This window comes from Eumetopias jubatus, unplaced genomic scaffold (genome assembly GCF_037043125.1).
Source record: "Eumetopias jubatus isolate StellerSeaLion01/CBP00866 unplaced genomic scaffold, mEumJub1_p1.0 scaffold_5, whole genome shotgun sequence".
Taxonomy (NCBI): Eukaryota; Metazoa; Chordata; class Mammalia; order Carnivora; family Otariidae; genus Eumetopias; species Eumetopias jubatus.
Window position 1 is genome coordinate 406,508 of NW_028274811.1, and position 22,758 is coordinate 429,265.

The 22,758-nt window shown below is 47.0% G+C and overlaps 1 protein-coding gene and 4 non-coding genes across 7 annotated transcripts; 3 read left to right on the forward strand and 2 right to left on the reverse strand.

Moving 5' to 3' along the window:
• The first annotated feature begins 286 nt into the window (after positions 1 to 286).
• TRNAA-UGC (transfer RNA alanine (anticodon UGC)) lies at positions 287 to 358 on the forward strand. Its single transcript has one exon. It is a non-coding gene; the product is annotated as a tRNA-Ala (tRNA).
• A 444-nt stretch (positions 359 to 802) lies between these two features.
• TRNAK-CUU (transfer RNA lysine (anticodon CUU)) lies at positions 803 to 875 on the forward strand. The gene has a single exon. It is a non-coding gene; the product is annotated as a tRNA-Lys (tRNA).
• A 9,362-nt stretch (positions 876 to 10,237) lies between these two features.
• On the reverse strand, positions 10,238 to 10,310 carry TRNAK-CUU (transfer RNA lysine (anticodon CUU)). Its single transcript has one exon. It is a non-coding gene; the product is annotated as a tRNA-Lys (tRNA).
• Positions 10,311 to 10,731: 421 nt separating this feature from the next.
• TRNAV-CAC (transfer RNA valine (anticodon CAC)) lies at positions 10,732 to 10,804 on the reverse strand. The gene has a single exon. It is a non-coding gene; the product is annotated as a tRNA-Val (tRNA).
• A 1,141-nt stretch (positions 10,805 to 11,945) lies between these two features.
• On the forward strand, positions 11,946 to 21,290 carry TRIM41 (tripartite motif containing 41). 3 transcript variants are annotated; one of them, XM_028093767.2, is made up of 7 exons: positions 11,946 to 13,462; positions 17,031 to 17,126; positions 18,802 to 19,065; positions 19,628 to 19,650; positions 19,850 to 19,977; positions 20,423 to 20,848; positions 21,175 to 21,290. In XM_028093767.2, the coding sequence occupies exons 1-7, from the start codon at positions 12,653 to 12,655 to the stop codon at positions 21,180 to 21,182; spliced, it is 1,755 nt and encodes a 584-aa protein (XP_027949568.1). In that variant the 5' UTR covers positions 11,946 to 12,652; the 3' UTR covers positions 21,183 to 21,290. The 3 variants fall into 3 exon arrangements, with proteins under 3 accessions (XP_027949568.1, XP_027949566.1, XP_027949567.1); XM_028093765.2 differs by having other exon boundaries at positions 20,423 to 21,290; XM_028093766.2 differs by having other exon boundaries at positions 18,835 to 19,065; positions 20,423 to 21,290.
• The last annotated feature ends 1,468 nt before the right edge of the window (positions 21,291 to 22,758 follow it).

The window sequence follows — 22,758 nt, forward strand, 5'->3', positions numbered from 1 at the left end:
CCTTACTTTCCTTTTTCGGCTTACAGTTCATTTGGGGGCATCGTGCCTGATGATTTCTCCTACGTTTTCCACTGCTGCCTTCAGGGGTTTATTCCGGCCCTGTTCTCCCCGCCAGTGTCCCTCAGTGGAGATCCGCTCGCCTGGGAGTCAGTAGAGGACTCAACCACTAGTGGCTCTGGCACTGCCGGACCGGCTTTACCAGCATCTGGCTATTTGCACCTCGCTCCACCCCCCCCCTTACTAATAAGTAGCCAAGAGAATGTTTAGAGAAGGCCCTGGGTGGAGTGGGGATGTAGCTCAGTGGTAGAGCGCATGCTTTGCATGTATGAGGCCCCGGGTTCGATCCCCGGCATCTCCAAGGCGCGCTTGCTTCTTTCTTTCTTTTTTTCCTTACTAAGTTTTCCAAACGCGCAGAGCCCTGGGGGAAAATCCCGTATTTTGGAGTTGCCCAGATCGGAAAGGGCAGTGGCGGGACTCACCCACTCCAATGCCCAGACCATACCTCTAAACTCCTGATTAAAATATCACAAGGTGAGCGTGCCAGTGGCATTAGGATGCTCATGTTTTCCCTCCTTTGAGCCCTGCACTTTTCGGGAATGGAAAAAGGTTAGGTAGCTGGCAAAGCAGAGCAAGCAGAAAACAGACCTAGGTGGGAGGGGCGGTCAGGCATGATCTGCGGAGTTTGAGTTTCTGGGTCTGCCAGGCGGCTGGATGTTGCAAAGAAACCCATTTCTGAGTTTGGAGCGGCATATAGTCTGAAAGCTACCTTGAAGTAAGAAATGTTGAAACTTTCTTGGCGGGCGCCCGGCTAGCTCAGTCGGTAGAGCATGAGACTCTTAATCTCAGGGTCGTGGGTTCGAGCCCCACGTTGGGCGCAGGGTTGGCTTTTTTTTTTTTTTGTTCTTCGTCCTCAATTAAGGACAATTGGTTCATTCTATGACTCCCTCTGGGACAAAAATTCTACTTTGGAAATTTCTTGTGTGCGGTATTCAGGTGGGCTTTTTTGTGGCTATGCCTTTGTTCGTTGATTAATTTATGATTTACTGCTAACGAAATGAATCATATAAATATATGTAAATTATTAGTTTTAAAAAAATTTTGTTAAAATATGCATAATAAAATTTACTGTTTCAATAATTTTTACATGTACAGTTCTGTAGCTTTTCACACATTCACACAGTTGTGCAACCATCACCACCATGCATTTCCACAACTTTTTCATCTTCCCCAACTGCAAATCCACCCAGGAAATACTAACTCCCCATTCTGTCCTTCCTCCAGCCCCTGGCAAACCACCATTCTACTATCTCTATGACTACTCTCCATTATATATATATAGACACGCTACAATTTTTTTAACCCTTCATCTGTCTATAAACACTTGGTTGGGTTCCTTCCACCTTTTTGGCTTTTGTGAATAATGCGGCTATTAGCATGGGTGTGCAAATATCTGTTCGAGTTCCTGTTTTCACCTCTGTTGAGGCTATACCTAGAAGTGGAATTGCAGAACATATGGTATTTCTTTTTTTTCTTATGTTTCTTTCTAATTTTAATTCCAGTGTAACATATGGTATTTCTATGTTTAATTTTTTGAAGAATCACCATAGCATTTTCCAGAGTTCCACAAAATGAGTTTTTAAAACATCTTTTGAGTAGGTTATACACCGTACTGTTCAAAAATTGAATCATACATAAAAATATCCAGTGAAAACCGTCATCTTCCCTCCTTAGGTAACAACTTTTGTACCTGTGTATATATTCTTGCAGTTATATATCTTTTGATGCAAATATATTTCTATTTTCCTCTATTTTATACAAAAAGATAATTACAATTCTTATATTTGAAGATCTTTCCATCTCAAGATGCAGGAAATTTTCTAAATCTTTTTCTTTTTTTGCAGCTGCATAATATTCACCTGTAGATGAATCATGGTTTATTTAACAGATCACCTACTGATGGACCTTTCTATTGTTTCCAGTCTCTTGTTATTATAATCAATTCTGCAGTTAATAAGTATGTAGTGTTGTTACTTTGCACTCATATCTGTGGGGCAAATTTCTAGAAGTGAGATTGCTGCGTCAAAGTTTATATGTGATTGAAACTTTATGGAAATAGACAAATCACTCCCTGGACTGTAGATCTTACAGGCTGATTGATATTCCTTCCTACCACCATGGATCAGATTGCCTTTTTCTCCACTGCTTTGGTGGCAATGGGCTGCTTTAACAAACCTGACATGATTCCACCCCCCCCCCCCTTAAAATTCCCTAACTGCCTGTCCTACAAGATAAGATGATATCCATTGCAGGGCCTACAACGCACTGCCTGACAGGAAGAGGGACCTTCCTTCTACCCTTCACAGGAACATGAGCAAAAGATTCTGAAGATCACAGTGTCACTCTTATTTATGGCTTCTAATCCAATTCTATAGGACAACATTATTTTTTCTTTTTCAGGCTTATTTCTGTGAAGGCTATCATGTTTTCTTCATTTGCAAAGCCATGACATCATTGGAAAGGCCTACTCAGTTATTTCTTATTCTGTGAATTTTTTCCCTTTGACAGAAAGAATCCAACCAAATACAAGAAATTAAATTTGTATGTGATTTTCTACTTGGTCTCGATGTCATATGGGGCATATTTAAATTATTAGATCATGCATGTGGCTTGTGGTTTATGATAATTATATATAATTTACATATAAATTATTAACCATCCACTTGAATATTTTCATTTAAAACCTCATTTGAAACAGAAAATTATCTCCAGGTTTAAGATATTTTTGGCTATTTTCTAACTAGTCTAAAAATACTCCTATATCAGCTCTTTCTTTAATGATCAGTGGTTTCCCTTTGTTAGAGTTGGCAAAGTCATTCTCCTAGGGTCTGTGTAGCATCAGGAGAAATGGTTCAACCATCATCATATGCTACCCTGTTATTTCATTGCTGTTCATATTATATCACATTTGTTTAAGGGCACAAAGTCCCCTAAATAAAAGGCCAGTCTCAGTCACATGCTGATGTCCTGGGGAATATAAATTTGGGGCAAATAGGAAGACAAAATGTTGACCAGAGCAACCTAATTTGGGAGGACTGCATGCTAAAGGAAGAGTGGCCAAATAGATGACCCAGAATGACCTGCTTTTCCATTCTGTGTCAGGACCAACTGGATTAAAATCACTGGATATTTTGGGAAACTCTCTCTGTTGTCATTTGAGATGTTTAATGTCTAAGGACTAGGGAAGGTTTTTTAACATGGAAAAGAATACAAACTTGTGTGATTAATATTCAATTTATCTAGTTGTAAATATTAAAGCCTAGTTTTTCTCAAGGTTTGAAATTCAACTTACAGATATTGTTGTTTTTCTTATCAAACTAGCAATTTCTGGAACAGGAACAATCACTAGTTCCTTTAACTAGTTCCTTCACTAGTTCCTCCATGAATTATGGTTATCAAAAGGCATCATTCTGAACATCTGAGCCACTGGTGATATTTTCTCTTAGACATTCCAGATGACAATTATGGACTTATCTCTCTGAACCCTCACTGAGTGTGGAGGAGAGGGGGGTACTGATTAGGTCACAGCTGGAGTACAGAGCCGGTACCTGAAACTCGGTTGCTGCTGTGGTCTCCCTGCTTTAACCACCAACTCATAGCAGTTAGAAACACCAGGTGTATTGTCTGTTTGCAATCTTCTGAATGAGCCTATGTGTTCATTCAGCTGTCCTTAAAAACTCCACCTTGAGGTCCTACTGTAGTTCTCATTAGCCCGGGAGTCCTCTAAGACTACAGATCTGGTGTCCTCCATACATTTTTCTATCCACTTTTAAACAAGAACAGCAACTGGTGTAGATGGAGTCATCAGAATGCAAAGCCAAGGAGATATGGCTGTGGCTCCTTATCCTCCAAGTTCCCAGTCTTCCTTTCCTCCTTGAACCCATCAAGCACACTCTTACTTCAAAGCCTTCAAACCCTCTGCTCCCTCTCCCAAAGTCCTCTTCCCTAGATCTTTGAAAGGCTGGCTTCTTTTTATTTTCCTATGCTCATTGTCACCTTTTCTGATACATCTTTCTAAGCCCTTCTCTGTTTGCTTGCCACTCTATCAGATCTCCCTCATTAATTTTCTCACAGTCCTTAACACCCTCTGAGATAGAGGCAGTGGGGTGGGAGGTGATGGGGTTAGAGATAAAATTGGGATTGTGGAAGAGAGAAAATTGAAGCTGGATGATGGGTACTTGGCAAATCTCTACTTCAAATTTCCTCATAAAAAGTTTTTTTTAATAAAGCAAAAGGGAATGAGTGAGAGATTAAAAAATTAGGTAGATAATTTTGTGCAGTAACAATGTTGAGGACTTCTTGAAAAAAATGTAAAGATCTAGCAAGAACTACAATTAAATAGAACCCTCAGTCTTAACTCATGTCCTTAAAACTATTTTCCTAGGGTTTTCGGAAGAGGGGGAGCCAGAGACCTTGGGCTCCATGTACTGTCCTGGCACTTAGATTTGGCTTTTTCTTTTACTCTTCACTGAAAAAAAAAAAAAAAATGAAGCTCCCCGTACATTCTCCTGCATCCTTAGGCAGGAAAAATTACAGATGGGTCCAAAGCGTGAATTGCTGCCAGGAAACAAGGATGCTTTCAAATTGTTGGGGCGATGCTGAAGATAAAGGAGCCAATGTGAAGGGGCTCCCACTCGCAAGCAGCTACAATTTAAGCATCAGTAAGAGAATAATAGTTAGCATTAATTGAAACAAGATGAATCTAGGAAAGCTTTAAACCCAGAATGACAAGTTAGCATTAAGTGTAACCCAAAAGAAATATGACTCAAACCAGACAGCTTCATGTGGAGCTTTTTGCCCAACCCAGCTGGTTTTTTGGTGTTCATTGTGCTGCTTTGGATTTGTTTACTGTGTCCACAGGAGCAGGGATGAAAACTCTTCAGTTAGCTGAGACACAAACCAAAATCCTTCTGGCAAGAGTGACTGAGTGATGGTGTTGACCTCCCAGAGTTCTGGGGCCACCAAGGAAGTCAGTTTGGAGGGTGTACGGGAGACACTCTGGCAGTACAGAGCCTGGGGTGAGGGGCATGTACTGACTGACTCACCTCAACTCAGTAAAACATGAAAAACAAATCAAACCAAAATAACAAAACAAAACAAACAAACAAAAAACACAAAAGAAACTGGGGCAGCAGCAGCAGCAGCAGAATTCTCCAGGTGAGGTCCAGAATCCCACTCTTCAGTCCTCTGGGTCTCTAAGTTCCATGATTAGTCCCTAGCCTTCCTGGTTGGGTGTTACATCTGTAAATTCTGGGAAAGTATACAAATAAGTATGAAAGAGCAATGATAAAGAAATGGGCATGAAGCTGATTTTTTTTTTTAGTACCTTATGCTGTTTTTGGTTATGCTTTGTCTGCATTTAAGATGTGTGAAACTATAAAGGCAATGTGATTTACAGCCTTCATGTTTTATTTGGCTTCCCAGTTTGATAGAAGTGCTGGGAAAGAAGTTGCTTGTCAAATGTGTAAGTGTGTCCCGTCAGGTGTGAAAGCATGAGCCCTATTTTCCAGGCATGAAAGCAAGCTGCACTACAGAAGTCCACAGGTATGCGTCTCTACCGGACATCTCTCAAGCCAGGAGCACTGGGCTGGGGGCCCCCGAGCGCCGCTGGGCTGCTTCTCTGAAGGCTTCACTGCCTTTTCCCCTTGAACTCTGGAGCCTGCTTCCCAACACACGTGCAGCATCCCACAGGCTCGAGGCCAACGAGCCGCATGTGAGGATCGGTGGAGAGGCTGGCCGAGAAACCTCTGGAGAGACTGATGGTCCTTTTGACTGCTCTCCGCCACTGAGGACAGACTGGACAGTGGGAGGAAGGCGGGGTAGACACCAGGTGGGTGTCTTAGGGGGCACGCGGGGAGCGAACAGTAGGGCGCCACTTGGAGAAGCAGAGGTGGCCCGCCTGAGGACAGGTGGATGGGAGGCCCCGAGCTGGAAGTGAAACCAGTCAGGGGAGAAGAATTTAAACTCGCTCGTAGTAGTGTCCGCGGTGTGGAGTTGCCGCCATCGCCGTTGGCTCCACCCAGCCAATCACTGACAGTCCCGGGCAGAACCAAAGCTGTTTCCTCGCTGTGCTTGCTTGAATTTCTCTCGGTGCCCCGCTTCTTTCCCTCTTCTCCATCCTTGAGCTCCCACTTCTGTACCGCAAGTTTCCTCACCTTCTGTGACGTGTCTGTGCGTCAGCGGCGTCACCTGTAAACAATATTGCGTACCTCCCAGGACTGTTAGGTTCCTTTGAGGCAGACACCTAAACCAGGACCGGACACCCTCAACACAGTGCGTTGTACATGGCGCGGTCATCACCACGGCTACGATCTTCCTTGTGAATACTTTTCCCTGGCCTGACTTCCACCATATATTTCCAGCTCATTCCTGCTTGCACTTTTTAATATTTCATGGGTGGTTGCGTGGCATTCCTGCCTTTCGTTGCCTTTTAACCGGCCAGGATTCTAAGTTCTTTGAAGGAATGCTCTAAAGAGATAGACCACCATCTTATACCACAGACCTAGAGACCTGGACTGTATTGGTTGAAGTGAACAGGTCACGAATTAGAAAAGACAAGAGTACGTGTAAAACTATAAAGAGTATTCATATATATATATATGCACATACATTCCAAAGACAGATGACTGAAGTAAACAAATTCAATTAAACTGTTTGAGGTAGAAGAAAAAGAAACAAACACCAACAGTACTTTAATCGTTTCCCCTCGGTTTCAAACTTACCTCTCGCGTATTAGATTAATGTGATAACCACTACACTACAGAAATGGGGAGTGGAAATAGCTTTCCAGGATCCTTGTAAGACTTGTAGTCATGGGCACTGCCTGGGTCTCTTCACCCTACCTGGGAGGCAGAGCCCTTGGAAATATTCTACGTGGGCCCTCGGAAATATTGTCGTCTAACTGCCAGGCGCAACCCATTAGTAGGTCGGGAAACCAGTCACATTCAGCAATTAAAAACAAAACAGTGAATGAAAGCATCAGGCCTCGCAGCAAGAAAGGTAAATGTGGCCTTGGAGGTTTGAGACTAGGTAATTCTCTCCATTTTGTCTTTTTTAGCGAGACAGCTGGAAGGTTTAAATTTTCACCCATTTTGTGCTGGATTGACATTAAAGATCTAAAGGATTAAGGAAATGATAAATACATTCAAAGAATACGAGATTTGAATATATTTCATCAAAATGTACATATAAATAAGCCAAAAATAAAATGAGTTTTACATATGCTTTCAAAATGATTGTTTCTTGTAAATTATGTGGAATTATCTATTAAAAATAAAAGGGAAATTGAAATATCAAATTCTAAGTCAATGTTATTTAAATAAAGCTGAAAATTTAAATTTTAAAATGTAATTAAATCTTTAAAATGTTTTCTAAAAATAAAACCAATCAACACTAGCATTGAATGTCCAGAATTGGGATGAGGCTTAACACATGGTATATGTAGATCTCTATATATGCAAATATAAGATTAGTATTGATGATTTAATATTGCCAAATGTTCTTTCATTTGTCTACACTGCTTCTGGAAGACCTGCAGAGCCAGGAATTGGAATGGAGGCTGAGTCCTGCTGAGGTGGGATCTTTGAGAGTCTTCAACTTGTAAGCCCCTCTCCACCAGACCACTCGGTGGGAGGTCCTCTTGTACGAGTCTAGTTCTCTGATCAAGGTCACCAGGTACCTGTAAGTGGCCCAATCCATAGAGACCTTGCCGCCTTCCTTTACTAGACCGTGTATGGAATTTGACTCTACCGATCTGTTCCTTTTTTTTCTTTTTTTTTTTTTTTGCACATCTTAACTCTCTTGACCTCAGTGGAAGCTTCACTGCTAGCTCTACTCCTATTCCAACTCCTTCTCCATCTGTCTACCCAAGGCTATCTCCCTGGAGAGTCACACTGCGATTGACAGCTTGACCCAACCTCTACCCTGCCCGTCTGTGGCTCCAGCAATGACAGTGCTCCCCAAGCTTCAGATCCACATATCTTGGACATGTCCTTTTAGACATCTCCCAACCTGTTCAAGAGTGAACTCATTACTTCTCTCTCAGCCCCCCACCCCACTCCTCAATGTTGGAAGGTGGAGGAGAGTCAGTGAAGTATCTTCTGGACTGAGAAGGCACGTTAAGAGGGAAAAAATGAAGCAAGCCATTCCATATCATACACAGAGTTTTATTCAGGGTAACTTACTGACAGGGGGTATGGGTGGGGACAAACCATCCAGGCGGTGCCGAGTCATTCTCCACAGCTATTCTCTGCCCAGTCCAGCTTTAATCCCTAGATTTTATGGAATGAGGAGTATGGTGGTGAGGTCATAGGGTAGTTACCTAAAGTGGGGCCTTCTGTGTGCCACTTTAGGGAAGATCAGAACAAGCCTTCCCCCATTCCATGTCACGGCACACATTAACCTCCAAGGGCCTGGAACATGTAGTGGGAGGGAGGTCACTGCTCCGGTTTGAAGAGGATGGAGGGCCAAAGGTGGGGTCAATGTTGCCCCTACTCCTACACTCAGTCTTTGATTTCTGTTACTAAACTATCTAAAGTAGAAACTGGGGAGCTCCCTCTCCTGCCCAGGTATAAACCGTGCACCTAGCTCCTTCACCCCCTTCTCCCATCTGGCTGCTGCCTCCCCAATGCTGTGCTAGTTGCTTCCAGTCTAGACCATGGCTGTGTACCTCCAGTTCCTCTCTCTGACTCAGTCTCACTCCCATCACACATTCTGCTCATCGTTCCTGAAGGAATCCTGAAATGTAAATCAGAAAGAGTCCTTCTGCCTCCATCGCCAAGGAGGAGAAAGGCCAAAAATCCTACTTTCCTTGTGTTTGCTGAATGTCTGAACTGATCAATGCTTGACTCTTTTGTGTTAAGAGCAGCAGATCACTTACCAAAGGGGATTCCAAATTGGGCCTGGCTAGAGAGGCAACTGTGGAAGTGGTGGAGAGGAAAGAGAAGCAGGAATTGTAGCAAAAAGCTCTGGTGGGATGCTCCTAGCTTGTTGGGAGATGGCAACGAGAAGCCTGTCCACTTTGGCTTCCCCTTAATGAAAACTAGGATCTTTTAGGATGTTTTCCATTTCCAGTGAAGGAGGTTTAAAAAAAAGCCCTGAAACTACAATTTGCAAACGAATCCACAAGTATTTGTGCAAGAGAAAATGTCAAAGTTGAAACTCCTGGGACACAAGCCTATTTAGACCCATTAATTCCAAGATAAGACCATATTAAGACCATAGTAACCGTAAGTTTCACATGATCGAGGTAGGACTATACCAGCAAATCCTTCTATTTTACCAACTTTGACCAATTCCTGTCTAGACTGCCCTTATACGGTGTCATGCTAAACTTCCCCTAATTCCTGTCTTCGACACACTTCTCAGACTGAAGGCGATTCAATCCTTTGCTTAGCAAGTTCAATAAACGAGCTTTACATGACCAATAGACTTCTCTTGCGGTCCGTCGTGTATTAAGGGAGACTTCTACATACGGAAAACAGAAAAAGGGTTGAATTTGCAGGACTAAAAAAATCAGTTCATTTAAGGTTAAGGAAGCATTTCCTGACAAGACCAGTAAACTGAGGGTGCTCATGTTAGGGTGTTCCAAAATAAAGGATATTTTTACATTCCTCTTTGTGTGGGGCAACATTTCACAAAAGATGGACTCTTAAAAAGAGGAATATACTGAAGATGAGGGTCTCAGATTACGAAGAGCACTCTTTTCTCACCGGAAAAAAAACCCGGCCGCGGCGGCCAGAGCGCGAGAAGGCTTAGCCTCTAAGTCACCCAGTAAAGTGGTCGCGAATCCGGCGGCCGTTGGGTCCCCCCCCACGCAGCTTCCGGAAGCCACGCCGCACTCTCCCCTCCCGCGCAGCGCGCCGCGGACACCGGACTGGCAGTCTGGTCGACAGAAGGCGCCCAATACGTGTTGACCGTGGGCAGTCGGATTTCAGCGAGCGGAACGGTGGCCCAAGGAGCAGGCCCTCCGGGGAACTTGTCCGCTGGCACCCACCCCTCCCTCACTGCCTTTCAGCCAAGCGAGGGCCTTACAGTCTTTAGCTGGGCTACTGGCAGCCACCAGCCCAGTTTCCGCGAACCCCGCCAGGAATGCCGAGTTCCACTAGCTGTGGGTTTGGAGAGAACCTTGTTGCCTGACTTTGCATCAAAAGTTCTTTTTTTACTTTTCCAAAAGGACTTGCGCCCAACGTGGGGCTCGAACCCACGACCCTGAGATTAAGAGTCTCATGCTCTACCGACTGAGCTAGCCGGGCACGTGCGCATGTTTTCTATTCTATCCCAGAAGACTAAAATGCACATGCAGGGATGAGAGCACACTTTGAAAAAGCAACTGTGCAAATACGGAGTACCTACTGTGTGTCTGACTGTCCTAGTGACTAGGGTTGGAGGATCCGAAGCCTACGCTCCCTCAACCCGGGAGAGGTGGCTCTGCGGGCTCTTGCAAGGAAGAGCAAGAGATTAGCTGAGGAAAACTGAATTTACACCGGAGCATTTACGGAGGGCGTGCTCTGAGCTGTGTGCTCTTGCTGTCCCGTTTATACTGCCTGTCTCCAAGAAAAAGATATAGACACACACATGTCCTTCCCTCTTTGTGACCACAGGCCCCCTAATCTCCCTGGGGCGCAATAGAGGCGTGGATGAAGTGACCGTAGAAACGAAATGCAGACCAAAAGTTGTTTCCGCCCGGTTTCGAACCGGGGACCTTTCGCGTGTGAGGCGAATGTGATAACCACTACACTACGGAAACCGACGCCCACACCTCTTGACCAACACCACCTTGAAGCTACGCAGGGCAGGGAATGACGGAGTTGAGCGAAGCCAGAGTTCCAAGCGGCTAACGTTCCCTGCGCTGCGCCTGAGCTGTGTTCGGGTCTGGTGGCCACACTTCTCTTGGCATGGCCTCGTATGGTTGTTCACCCACGAGGATTACTGGTTTTGGCGTGTTCGGCCACCCTTCTGAGGACGCAGGCGTCCACTGGGAGTTTCCCCACTGGCGGGAAAGCGCCTCCTGAACAGGGTGAGTTCTGCGTACGTAGCCCTGGCATCCCGCAGCGGCCGGCACTCACGGGCAATTCTGCACATGAATTACGTTCCTGTAACTGCCCCTGCAGGTTTTCCCTTCTTTTTTAATTAAAGGAGAAATTTTTCAAAAGCCTCAGGTATTATTTCTATCGCCAAAATAATCTATTTGACAGAGATGCTCTGCGTACCAAAGCGGCATCTTTAGTTCTACAGCCTGGATGGGATTCTCTCAAATAAAATGAATACCACAAACCCAGTTTGAGCCCCTGCCCTTAGACTGGGACTCGTGCATACAGACCTCGAGGTAGTATTTTGGGCACGGAGCGTGCGTGGTGCCCAGCTCAGAAAGTGTTCAATGAACCGACGGCACTGAACTCAGTTACTATGTGCTAAGCAACATACTAATCGCTTTGAAATTATATAAACTCTAATTTCACAAAACCCTCTGATAGGGACTACTACCCTTATTTTATATGAGTAAATACAGGACGATAAAGTTATCAAATACATCTAACACCCCTTTTTACAGATGGTAGTACAGTCTACATTTTTCAGCACCTTGCTTTTCTCACCTCACAATACATCTTGTAAAGGATTCCCTTTTTACAGCTAAAGAGCATTCCACTGTGTGAATGTTCATGTAATGATTTCACTATTCCTTTACTGATGGGCCGTTAGAAAAGTTCATCTAAACGATACGACAGTGACCAGACGGCAGTTTCTCAAATGCGTGTGGAACTGCCAACTATAGTGGGGAGGACTGGCAAGGTCTCCGAGAAACTCTTGAGTTCCCAAACAACAAAGTCCTCGGCCTAGAAGGGCCGGAAGTACTTGAGGACGCTCACCGGGACCCGCCTCCGCTTCCGGCATCGGCCTTGGGGAGTCCTGGTGCAGTCCTCAGTGCTCGGTTAGTAGGATGGCGCCGGGCCGACGCGGTCACAGCACCGAGAGCGGACGGCCGCTAAGCGCTTCCACCGTCCCCCGAAGTTTATCCCCAGTGGCGGGGGATGGGGGAGGCCGGTTCTTCCGGGTCGTCCGCGTTCCCTCTTTCGTATTACAGAGACGTGGGCCTCCTTCGTTCTAGCCCTCCCGCCCTGTTCCCATGTGCCTGCTAGAGCGTCTCCTCGCCGTTTCCTGTCGCCCAGGGGCCCGGGAGGAAAGAAGGGGGCGTAGCGCTACGGCGGAGGGACCTCGCGAGCTTAGCTGATTCGCAGATACCGGAAGTGTTGGGAGGAAGGCCGGAAGTGAGGGGGCGGAGCCAGGAAGTGAGGAGGGGCGGGGGTTTATGAGGAGGCCAAGGGAGCGTTGGGACAGATTTGCACTCAGGGCCACCTGAGGGACTTGGCTGTAGCGCCCAGCTTTGTCCCCTCCCCTCGAAGAGATACGGTTGTCGTCTAGGAGTAGGGAACTCTTTGGAGGGGTGGGTTGTCGGGAGGACCTTCCTCTGTGCGCTTGAGGCAAGGTGTGGAGAGGCGGGGTGGGGGTGGGGCCGGGTCGTCAGGGCGACTGAGAGGGAAGACCCCCGCCCCCCGCCCCCCCACCGCCCATCTACACTGGCTGACTGGACACTAAGATGGCTGCCGTTGCCATGGCACCCAACCCTGTGCAGACCCTTCAGGAGGAGGCGGTGTGCGCCATCTGCCTCGATTACTTCACGGATCCCGTGTCCATCGGCTGCGGACACAACTTCTGCCGAGTGTGTGTAACCCAGTTGTGGGGAGGGGAGGATGAGGAGGACAGAGACGAGTTGGACCGGGAGGAGGAAGAGGAGGACGGAGAGGAGGAGGAAGTGGAGGCTGTGGGAGCCGGTGGGGGGTGGGACACCCCCATGCGGGATGAAGACTATGAGGGCGACATGGAGGAGGAGGTCGAGGAGGAAGAGGAGGGTGTGTTCTGGACCAGTGGCATGGGAGGGTCCAACTGGGACAACATGGACTACGTGTGGGAGGAGGAGGACGAGGAGGAAGATTTGAACTACTACTTGGGGGACATGGAGGAGGACCTGAGAGGGGAGGATGAGGAGGACGAGGAGGAAGTGCTGGAGGAGGACGAGGAAGAGGAGCTAGACCCCGTCACCCCACTGCCCCCGCCTCCAGCCCCTCGGAGGTGCTTCACCTGCCCTCAGTGCCGAAAGAGCTTTCCCAGGCGGAGCTTTCGCCCCAACCTGCAGCTGGCCAACATGGTCCAGGTGATTCGGCAGATGCACCCAACTCCTGGTCGAGGGAGCCGTGGGAGCGAGCAGGGCATTTGTCCCAAACACCAGGAAGCCCTGAAGCTCTTCTGCGAGGTGGATGAAGAGGCCATCTGTGTGGTGTGCCGAGAATCCAGGAGCCACAAACAGCACAGCGTGGTGCCATTGGAGGAGGTGGTGCAGGAGTATAAGGTGAGAGAAGCAGAAGAGGGGAGTTTAGTGGGGGTGGAGAGGAAGTAAGAGGAGCTGGGAAAAGGAAACATGTCCCCTCCCAACCCCAGAACTTCATGCACTGGTGAACTGATTTTCCTTTACTTAGCACTTACTGGCATCAAGGTGGGTTAGACTGAGAAGGATCCTGTACAGACAAAGCAGACCAGTGAAGAAGACCAGGAAGATTGGCTTCCTCAAAAGAAATTGGGCAAAGCCCATATGATACTATATCATTGGGTTGCATCTCTTAGGGAAAGTACTGCTGTTTCACACTTCCACTGTCTCTGAGTGTAGGAGTGCAGGTGACAATCCCCTCAGGCTTTACCACCAGTCTCATTTTCCTCTGGGTGAGTCTTCAGTCTATCCTTGACTTACACCCCTAGAGTTGGGAAGGACTTGGGGCCTCAAAGAACAAGAAAGTGCCTTAAGGAGCAGGAATATAGAAATGACTACTAGTGTCAGACCCAGATACTCTGCACTTGCCTTTTAATGGGTTTCTCACCTACCCCATGATATGGCTTGTTTCTCCTCACGGACTTTTGTTAGATCTGCATCGGTCTAATGTACTGACTAGAACTTACCTTTCCTGAGAATGCAGAAAAAAGGGAGAGGCTTCTAAATCAGAAGACCGGGCTCTGCACTTGTGAATATTCACTCAGGCATCTCTAAAAGTCTTGGAACTTTAATTTCTCCAGGATTAAAAGTTAATATTTACTGAACACTTTACTTACTATGTACACCAGGCACTGTACTAAGCACTTTTCATGGACTCATTTAAAACTCAAAACAATCTTGTAAGTTTGATATGGTTTCTATCCCTGTTTTACAGATTAGGAAACAGATTTAAGTAATATAAACAGGGCCACACAGCTACTAGTAAGTGATGGACTTGGTTATGACCCCCCTCCCCTGCCACCCCTGCACACTGTTAACAGTGTCACCACCATTTAGATATCTTGTTAATTTGACTTTCCTGACATGTGACTTCTTGGAGTCTGATACTAGTTTGGATAATACTTTTGCACCCTACTTCTGGCCTCACTCTTTTGGGATATAAGTAACATTTGTCTGTGAGACAGCCAGCACAAATAGCATTCCTGGGATGGGTTTGAAATAGTGGGACCAGGAGGAAGAGAGGGTAGCTCCTATGTGGTCTGTGCGGAACTTTGTGTTATGACCTGTGTTTTCATACATTGTCACACAGTAACCTCATTTAGGTAATCTTATCATTACCCTAATTTTAGAGTAACGAGTCTAGAGCTTCTCAGCTATGAGCAGTACAGCTAGGACAAACTTACACCCTCTCATGACAAGTAACTGTTTCTTCCACACAGTGATTGTCCCAATTACTAGGGAAGTTTTCAAAAGTACAGTGGGCCCTACCACTTGAGATTTCTGAGTCAGAGACAGGGAGAATATAAAAATATCTTTAGGAAAGCCCAGCGTAGCGTGGGGATCACTGCATTGGTAACATCACCTGTTTTTTAGGCCCTGTGTTGTTAGGGGAGGCTGTGATCTCATTTTATCCTTTTTTTACCTCCTTTTGGCTCCTAGTTAACTGTACCCACCAATGGGCAGTCAGTTTGTTAACTGAATCTTGGGGTGGACTGTTCATGGGCATTCCATCCCTTCTCCACCCTCCTCCTACAGGACTCTTCTGAAGAGCTTCTGAAACTGGATTTTAATTTGTGTTAGCCACATCTGTTGTAATGCAGCCCAGTAGGGCTCTGAAGTTTGAGGAGGTCACATAGATGCAAATAATCTGGCATTAATTGATCAGCAAATGTAAATACATAAGTTTTATTATATAAAACTAATTTGAGTGATTCCTTTTCTAACTTACAGGCTATTTTATGGGCAGGTAGTTTATCCCTTTCAAATGTGTACACTAAGTAGCACTAGCTTGGAACAGTGTTTTTTAGAAATATTTCTTTATTGAATAGGTAATAATACAAATGATGTAGAAATAAAACTCCTAAAAAGTTGGAAGTCCTTGATAATTTCTCTTAAATAGTACTCTGTTTGGATTTGCGCTCATGAATTTTATGTCGGTTATTTAGGAAAAATATTAAATGGGAAATTTAAGCATCATAAATTCTGAGTGGAGTTGGAGAAAAGAAGAAGGTAATATCAAAAGACAAAATTTTTTTGTAGTTTATGCTACTTTCATGTAAGGGATTGCCTGTAATATTTTTAATGTAATTTTTTCAACAACCACTTATCCTGTGCAACAACTGCCTTTTGTACTCTGGGTCAGTAACCTCTTTAGTTCAAGGGTCATTATCAGGTTGTCATTGGCAGCTTAGACATAGGTAGAGAATACTAGATAACATTTATTGATCTTTGGTACATGCCAGACACTGTGTGAAGCATACTGTCCATAAGGTAGATTCTGTTATTCCCAATTCCTGTGTAAGGTGAGGAAACTGGAAATGTGGCTCGCATCAGGTCATCTGGCTCCATTCAGGTTTAGATTGGAGTCTAGGCTTGAGCTCTTCTGCCCTGTACTATCTCTCAAGGAAAAGGAAGGAGAAAGGCAGAAGTAGTAGGAGACATTAAAAAGGAAAAAAAACAAGTTGGGACCATCTTTGGTCTCTAACAGCCTTTTAAAGAAAAAGACTCTGTTACAAGTGATTGGAACATAGAGCTCAAATGCATATTGGCTGTGAAGGTTAAAACCTTAGGAGGAGAGGGTTTTTGTTTTCCATTTAGTAAGTGAGTGGGAGAGAAATGGACAGAGAGGCATAGAAATTAAGGGGGGGCCCCTGCCCCCAGGAGCCCCTGTGTCATGGGGGAGGCATACTTAAAAATCAGTCCCTCAGAAGTATTGTAAAGGTTGTATTCATGTTTCTTGGGGTGACAGAGGAAGTTGGAGGCAGGGAGGATCTGGACCATGGTCAGATAGCTGGGTTTTAAAGGAAGCATGCCTTGGGCCAAATGGAGAAAGGCAATCCCAGGCAGAGGGAACAGCATGGATAAAGATGTGGAATTACATTCAGGAAAAGACAGGTAGTTTTATGTCGCTAAAACTAAGTCTATATTAGAAGGGTAAGTGTAGGAGAGGAGGCTAGAAATGTAGAAGCAATGAGAGCCTCATATTTTGCAGGTGGTGGAGAACCACTGAAGGATCTTTAGCTTAGGCACAAAGTTGTCAGAGAAGTGTTTAGAGATGAAAGTTACAAGGAAGATTGCTTATGAGGGGGAAGGGACCATAGGCAGGAACATTCATATGGAAGGACTTTGTGTGGTGAGGGCTTCGGGCCAGGTCCACTCCAACTCCGAGTATGGGGCTCTGTAGTCCTCAGGATCCTACTTTAAGAGAACACATCCAGGGCTTCTGTACATGAGTGCAGGCAGAATGTTGGAGGCCTTTGTCATCATCTGAAGAGAAGAAAGGGGAGGAAGGGAGTATGATGCTTATTTGGTACCTGTGGTGGGGATCAGGCTTTGGGCCCCAGTGCACTGCAGGGAAGTTGGGGGAGGTGGGCACTGAAAGCAGGTGCCTCTCCCATCCCAGGCCTCTAACCTTCCTTTCCCATTCCCTCAGGCCAAGCTGCAGGGGCATGTGGAACCACTGAGGAAGCACCTAGAGGCTGTGCAGAAGATGAAGGCCAAGGAGGAAAGGCGGGTGACGGAGCTGAAGGTGGGTGAATGTCTTTAATGGGGTTGACTGGCTCTGTGATCAGGCAGGGAAGATGGGCTGCCCACTCTCAAAAGTGGTGGCTAGATTCCCTGAAGAGGGGCAGCTGAGACCTGGGAGAGTAGACACATTCTCAGGATCCTGAAGAGAGTGGCTTTAGACGGTAGAGGGCGTGTTCATTCCTGGGTTCCAAAATGGAGTGGAAGCAGGCCTGGGGCAGAGAGTCCCTGGCCCAGGGCTGCAAAGCAGGCTTACCACCCAGACACCTCACTCCAGGCCCAGTGCCCACCATACCAGATAGCACAGAGGGCAGAAGTGGGCAAGGAAAATCCACATAACAGCCATCAGAGGAGCCCCAGTTCCCAGGACAGATGGCAGGGCAGCCCTGAGCAGGAGAGGGGGGCCAGAGTGTTTAACGGAGGCTAGGAATTTGTGAATGTTAGCATGGCAGAGACTTAATCTTTTCTAGTCCAGTGTTTCTCAGCTGTTTTTCATGATTGATCACCCCTCCCCAAGGAGTATTTTTAGATATTTTTTCCCATAATATCAACCCCCCACCCCCAACTCTGTACCTGTTTTTGTAAGGTCAGCAGGCACTGAGAATGGCCTGGCACTGAGCTTTGGGGAACAAGCCAGGACATCCTTCTTGTCTGACCTCTTCCCTCATCTCTCCCACTGGCCATTTGAGGGGTCTTGCCACTTCCCAGGGCTTGTGCTTATTCTTCGCCACCTACACATTAGGAACTCTGCTGCTGGCTACTGCCAGGCACTAAGTGGTGGAATCTGAGTCTGGGAGCCATGGAGTCCTCTTGCCTCTAGCCAGATGCTCTGGGGTCCTCGGTTACAGAGAGAGGATGTCAGATCTGAGTGTCTGTGGGACAGAGAATGAAACTGACTTCCTTCACTCACTTGGTCAGTCAGAACTTCCTTTCCCTCTCTGCTCTGTTATTCTTTGTCCCAAGAATGTCTCTAGTTGATGGGTGGAAAGCATGCCCACTATCTGGGATTCCCTAGCCCAGGCAAATGGGGTGAGAGTGGGCAGAAGTTTTCTGTCATTATATGTAGAAGTACCTACACAATGATGCCCATGATTTTGCCTCTTGGCTCTTAAAGTGTAAAATATTATTTGGCTGTTTACAGGAAAAGTTTGCTAGATTCCTGATCTAGAAGGATTGGGTGACTTTCTAAGGTCTTTAGTGGTATAGTCAAGACCCTAACTTCATATCCTGGTTCCTGAATTTTTAATTTATTCATTTCAAAAAATTCTAAGTACCTACTCTGTGGTTGGTGCTCTTCCAGGGTCTGAGGACCCTGTGGCAAACAGAGATTATGCAGTGGTGGAAAGGGATGTTAAAAGATACTTCAGTGTAAACATAACCTACGATTAATGCCATGATATACAGTGATATTTGTGGTCCTGATTTAAATCTGGAGGGAATATTTTTAAGCTTAGACCTGAAGAATGAATCAAGTTAGTTAGCCAGGGTGGAGATAAAGGTACAGGCAGAAGGTGTTGAGTTTGAGACCACTGTGCTGGGGGTGTGGGAGTGGGGCCTGGTAAGGCTGGGAGGTGGGGAAGGGGACAGGGGCCTCTTTCCATTTGGGATGTAGGGCTCCATTACCTTGGATTGAGGGGCAGCAGTTGCAAAATTGGAAGTTTATGTTTCTGTGTGTTGAGGTGGTATCCACCATCCCCTTTGCATCATCCCAGAGCCAGATGAAGTCAGAGCTGGCAGCTGTGGCCTCGGAGTTCGGGCGGCTGACACGGTTTCTGGCTGAAGAGCAGGCAGGGTTGGAGCGGCGCCTCCGAGAGATGCACGAAGCCCAGCTAGGGCGTGCAGCAGCAGCGGCTAGCCGCCTGGCGGAGCAGGCTGCCCAGCTGAGCCGCCTGCTGGCCGAGGCCCAGGAGCGGAGCCAGCAGGGGGGCCTGCGGCTGCTCCAGGTGAGCAGTGCCCCCTTCCTTATCTCCCTGTCTCCCAAAACCCTGTACTTGCTCTGTCAGGCAATGCTTACCAAACATCTGTTCAGAGCTGCCTCTCTTCTCATTGAGAGGAACCCACAAAGATTGAACCTAAGACCAAAAGGGTTTTTGAGGCTGGGGACAGAGTTAATGCCAAATGTGGTGTAACGTGTGATTATACCCATGAAAAGAAAGAAGATTCAGTTGTAGAATGAGGGTTTCAAAGGAGAGTTGAGGAAAGAATTTTTGACAGAGATATCCTGAAAAAGATGACCAAGTCGTGTGAAAATTCTTTTACTGGGGTTGAAAATTCTGTTACTGGTCTTGCAGCAGGATGAGATTAATTAGGTGTGCTGAGGCATAGGGATGATTGAGATAGATACACGCTTATTGAGGGCCTTGAGAGTGCTCTTTCTTACTCCCTGTTCAAGTTCAGTCCTTTCTCTGGCTGGAATCAGATTGGGAGAAAGGAGCTGTCTCTGTGCAGCTGACTCTCTCTTTGTCTCTTTTTCCCTCTCCCTCTTTTTGTTTCTGTTATTCCCAGGACATCAAGGAGACTTTCAATAGGTGTGTTGCCACCCTTTTCCTCTGTGACCCAGTGGCATCTGGTTCCCCATCCCTACCTCTCTTGGATATCCCGCTCCTTTCCTTCCTTCCCCAGGACCCGAGTTTCTGCCTCCTGGACCCTCCTCTCCTTCCCCTCAGCTTTTGCTCTTCCCTCTGGGAATATCATGGTCCCACCCCCTGCCCGGTCCCCTTCCTCCAGGTGTGAAGAGGTACAGCTGCAGCCCCCAGAGGTCTGGTCCCCTGACCCGTGTCAACCCCATAGCCATGACTTCTTGACAGATGCCATCGTGAGGAAAATGAGCCGGATGTTCTGTCAGGCTGCCCGAGGTAGGGAGGTCACCTGTACGACCTTCCTTTGCCTTTCCCTTTACAGACCTGAGATTGGGTTCTGAGGGGGAAGGTGGGTCCCAGGGGGGACGATTGGGGCTGAGGTGGAGCAGGATACAGGGTAGGCTGCTTGGGGCTTCAAGCCAAGAGTAGCCTTTGTCCTAGTCCAGGTAGGTGTTGGTGGTCGGGGAGGGAGGCGGGTAGCAAGAAGAGCCAGGGCCGGTGTTAGACCTGTCCAGTGTCCTGGAAACAAGAATGGGGAAAGAAGTGGAGCCCATAGGAACTCAAGTCTGGCCTCTAGGATGGGGTGGGGTGAGGACACCTGGAAGGCTGGGAGGGAGGGAGACAAAGGGGAGGGCAGCAGGAAAGGCCAAATCTTAGAGTTGGCTACTGATGGGGAACAAGTTGTTCCAGCCCTGGCATATTTGTCCTCCCCCCTCCCAAGTGGACCTGACGCTGGACCCTGACACGGCTCACCCGGCTCTGATGCTGTCCCCTGACCGCCGTGGGGTCCGCCTGGCAGAGCGGCGGCAGGAGGTTGCTGACCATTCCAAACGCTTCTCAGCCGACTGCTGCGTCTTGGGGGCCCAGGGCTTCCGCTCTGGCCGGCACTACTGGGAGGTAGAGGTGGGCGGGCGGCGGGGTTGGGCAGTGGGCGCTGCCCGTGAGTCGACCCATCATAAGGAGAAGGTGGGCTCTGGGGGGTCCTCTGTGGGCAGTGGGGATGCCAGCTCCTCGCGCCATCACCATCGCCGCCGCCGGCTCCACCTACCCCAACAGCCCCTGCTCCAGCGGGAAGTGTGGTGTGTGGGCACCAACGGCAAACGCTACCAGGCACAGAGCTCAACGGAGCAGACACTGCTGAGCCCAAGTGAGAAACCACGGCGCTTTGGCGTGTACCTGGACTATGAGGCTGGGCGCCTGGGCTTCTACAATGCGGAGACTCTAGCCCATGTGCATACCTTCTCAGCTGCTTTCCTGGGCGAGCGTGTCTTCCCTTTCTTCCGGGTGCTCTCCAAGGGCACCCGTATCAAGCTCTGCCCTTGATTAGCCTGCCACCCGCAGGGGCCCCTCTGTTTAGCACTTGGGGGGCGGGTGGTGGTGGAGGGTGGCCCGTAAGTTTGGGGGCTCAAAGGCTCCTCCCACTGTTTGTTGCTTCCTGCTCCCCTTTGACCCAGGCCCCCCTTCTCCCTCTAGGAGCCTAAAGAACCCTCCTGGCCTGCAGCTCGGCCTTCGCTCACCTGCAATGTCTGTCCAATAGGTCTGCATGGGTCCCTGATGAGAACAGCTGCCTGGTTTTCCTTCCCTCTGTCCACCCAGGGGTCTGAGTTTGAGTAGGGGATGAGGGGAGATTTAACTCCATTACTTAACTTCCCTTTCCCTGCCCCTGCTCTTCAACCCTGTCAGTTCTCAGGCTGGGGTACTTGGGCAAGACTCATGTCTGCCCCCATTCCAATTCCATTTTCTGATGCAAATTTTAGCTAAGGGATTTGGAAGCTTTTTTTGGGGAGGCAGGTTGGGCAAAAGCTGGGTAATAAGTGTCTACTCTCCAGGGGAAGTAGGAGGGATTCTAAACTCCTTCCATCCCCAATTTCTACCTCCATAGACTGGCCAGAATTTAGCTTGAGAGCTCTGGAATGGTTGCCATGATTTAAACTACATACCATTATATATCACCCAATAAATTATTTTCTCCCCCTTCCTTTTTTCCAGCACTCAAACTAGGAGTAAAGCTCACCCCACCCAACCCCTCCAGGTCTTTTCACTGCCAGGCTCCTTTCCCCTTTGTTCAATGGAGTTCCTTGTGTCAGTTTCCAGCCTCCTCATGTCTTTAGTTCTCCATTTGGTGAGCCCTGACCAGGAGCCTGGGGACAGGGGGTTTGGATCCCCAGAAGAGCCTTGGGTATAATCTATTTTTCTAGTAATCCCCTTGCCTTGTCACTTGTCAGCTTTTGTCCTCTACTTTGATGGCAGAGGTCAATTTATGTTCCTGGGGAAAAGGGAAGGTGGGTTGTGTTGTGGAAATAAAAAGTTTATTTGCTTCTTTTGTGGAGTCCTTTCCTTTAGATGAACAAAAACAGGATAAGACAAAATTTTTTTCCATAGTAAGCCAGTTCTTCTAATGTGATACCAAAGAACGGAGGACTAATTGTACCTTCTTGTAATAACCTGCCTTTTGCACTGGTCACATTTGGTGAGCCCTCTTTCCCAAGTGTGACCTTATTCCTATATACTGTGATAGTCATTCCCTAGCCCCATCTGAATGACCTACAGTTTGTTGTTTTTTTTTTTTACTGGCACTCTCTTCAGGATGCACTTGAAGATGTACGTTTGCTGCTTTGTGTAGATCACTGCTTTGAGGCTTTAGGACTATGGTTTCCCCAAGAATCTTCACATTTCCAAAGTCTTTCTGTGTGATTTTATCTAGCTGAAATACCATAAAAGTTGAAGCTGAAGCCAGAGATCTCATTACCATTATGAGTTGATAGAAAAGGAAATGGAAGATCTGTACAGGCTACATCAACACGCTACATGTTACTTACCCACCACTTGAAGAAAAAAGCCAGCTGTGATTGTATTTACGAATACCTGCAGACCACTCTGTACAATTTTTAAATGTCCAACAATGGAAGGAATAAAAAGTAATTACTAAGCAGCAATTCTTCTAGTGAAGAGGTGCTTCATCATAGATGGGATTCAAAAATCAACAAAAAGACCCAATTTGACAGACTACTCTAACCTGAGGAGTTTCAAAACATTTGTTTTGTAATAGGGCTTTGA

Excerpts from the sequence above, each read along its gene's own strand:
- TRIM41 (XM_028093765.2), top strand. The coding sequence starts at position 12,653 with ATGGCTGCCGTTGCCATGGCACCCAACCCTGTGCAGACCCTTCAGGAG. Across the intron at positions 17,127-18,801 it reads GGCGGGTGACGGAGCTGAAG|GTGGTATCCACCATCCCCTT; the intron begins GTGGGTGAATGT and ends CTGTGTGTTGAG. Across the intron at positions 19,978-20,422 it reads GTTCTGTCAGGCTGCCCGAG|TGGACCTGACGCTGGACCCT; the intron begins GTAGGGAGGTCA and ends CCCCCTCCCAAG.